The 2,185-nt window shown below is 39.6% G+C and overlaps 1 protein-coding gene across 1 annotated transcript; it reads left to right on the forward strand.

The window, feature by feature from the left end:
* The first annotated feature begins 832 nt into the window (after nucleotides 1–832).
* Nucleotides 833–1,780, forward strand: LOC134703379 (NADH-ubiquinone oxidoreductase chain 2-like). Its single transcript, XM_063563476.1, is given in 1 exon segment — nucleotides 833–1,780. A coding segment is annotated over 1 exon segment (948 nt).
* The last annotated feature ends 405 nt before the right edge of the window (nucleotides 1,781–2,185 follow it).

Below are 2,185 nucleotides of genomic sequence, written 5' to 3' on the forward strand. Positions count from 1 at the left end.
TGCCCTTTTTATTCTGTCTGAAGTAATGTTCTTCTTTTCTTTTTTTTGGACTTTCTTCCATAATGCCTTAAGACCCTCGTGTGAACTAGGGATGCGATGACCCCCTCCAGGGATCCGCACGCCAAACCCGTCGTCGACAAGGCTGTTCGAGACAGGTCTTTTAATTAGGAGGGGGTTATTCGTAACTCAAGCCCATAAGAGAATGCGTTTGAAGGATTATGATGTTGGGCCATTTATTGGCCTAGTGGTAACAATTTTATGTGGGACTGTGTTCTTCCTAGTGCAACTTCGAGAATACTACTGAAACTCATACACTATTGCAGATAGGGTGTATGGAAGAGTGTTTTATTTACTAACTGGGTTTCTGGAATGCACGTAGTTGTGGGGACTCTTTGACTAATGGTGAGGTTAGTCCGACTATGGCGTGGGGAGTTTTCCAGTCAACGGCACTTTGGTTTTGAGGCTTGCATTTGGTACTGACACTTCGTAGATGTGGTATGGGTAGCATTATGATGTTTAGTATATGTGTGGTTTGGAGGATGGTTATACATGTGGTGGTTCAAAATATGAGACGGGGACGTCTATACGTTTAAGTACCCAGACGCAAAGCCTTCGTGGTATGCGTACATTCAAGAAGAGCATGCTCCGTCCTGATATAAGATTCCTGACCATTTAAAAGGTTAAAAATAGGAGTCATACAGACTAGTTAAACAGTTTTGATTTGAAATCAAGTACCAAAGCGATTCCAAGCGCTTACTAGTCTGAGTAAAGTAGTCTAATTAAGGACAGAAGACCTATGATTTTCAAGTGTTATAAGTAACCTTTACTTGAAATGGTAAGCTTTGTGGTAAGACCTATAAAATTAGTGAGATTAGGGGTAATATTGATCGGGACAATTCTTAGGGTTAGAAGAGAAGAGATAGTAGGGGTGTGACTCGGTTTAGAGCTAAATCTGTATGGATTTCTTGTAATTATAAACCCTGATGGTCACTATAGTCCTGAGCCCTGTGTAAAATATTTTGTGGTACAAAGAACGGGGTCAATTCTGATACTAGTGGGTTTTGTAACCTTGATAGAGCAGCACGTAGTGAGAGGGCTGGTGATAAGGGGGGCGGGTACAGTGTTAAAATCTGGCGTTTTCCCGCTACATTCGTGGGTCCCTTCAATTATTAAGAACAGCAGATGGTTAGCAAGAGGGTTAATATTAACTTGGCAAAAAGTCGCCCCCCTTGTCTTTTTATCAATAATTATACCCTCTAAGGGGTTGTGAGTAGTAATTGTATTGATAGCTGGAATTGGGGCAGTAGGGGGCCTTAACCAGAATTCAGTACGAGTAATAAGCGCGTACTCGTCGTTTGTGCATACATCATGAATGCTGTTAGGGCTCACATGGTCAAGAGTAGTCTTTGTAGGGTATTTTGCAGTTTACTCGCTGTCGGTAGGGCTGTTTTTTTATGGGTGCTCAATAATAAACAAAACAAGAATGGGCGGTCAGATTAGTAGAGCCGCGAGGGGTATAGGGTTACTGATACTGATGGGGATGCCTCCTTTCCTTGGCTTTCTAGCGAAAGTATTGGTGTTTCTAATGAGAGGAAGGGCTGTAATCGTGGCTTGTATTATAGGTTCAGTAATCAGGCTAAAATTCTACATTGACTTTTTTTATAGGATAGTAATAAAAAGGTTAGTAGACAAAAACAAAGCAGAATTCAAGATTATGTGGAGGATAGTGATCGGGGCTAACCTAGCAGGGGGGGCATTGATCTTGGTGAGATTTATTTAGAAACTGCTTTTAGGCCAGGGGCGTTTTGATTTCGGCTCAAAAAGAGTGGGTAAAACCACAAAAGTATGATAAAAAGGTAATTTAAAATAAAATATTTTGTTTCAAACATAACTATAGGTAGTTGTTACCTCCTTTTTGTAGAATGGTACTTTAAAAAAAAGGATTGGTTTGCATCTAATTATTAAGCCTAGGTTTTCATTCTTAAGTGAGGAAGTTAATTAACATAATAGGGCTGCTAACTTTGTTATAAATGGCTTGTACCATTTTTCCTTATAAAAAAGTAGTTTAATTTAAGAACGATAGGTTGTGGGGCTATTAGTGGTGTCAACCCTTTTTTAGCTAGATATAGTTTAAAATAAAATATTGGCTTTGGGAGCTAAAGACACTTCCATAAGTTTTCTAGAA

The sequence above is a fragment of the Mytilus trossulus genome, unplaced genomic scaffold (genome assembly GCF_036588685.1).
Source record: "Mytilus trossulus isolate FHL-02 unplaced genomic scaffold, PNRI_Mtr1.1.1.hap1 h1tg001013l__unscaffolded, whole genome shotgun sequence".
Classification (NCBI taxonomy): domain Eukaryota; kingdom Metazoa; phylum Mollusca; class Bivalvia; order Mytilida; family Mytilidae; genus Mytilus; species Mytilus trossulus.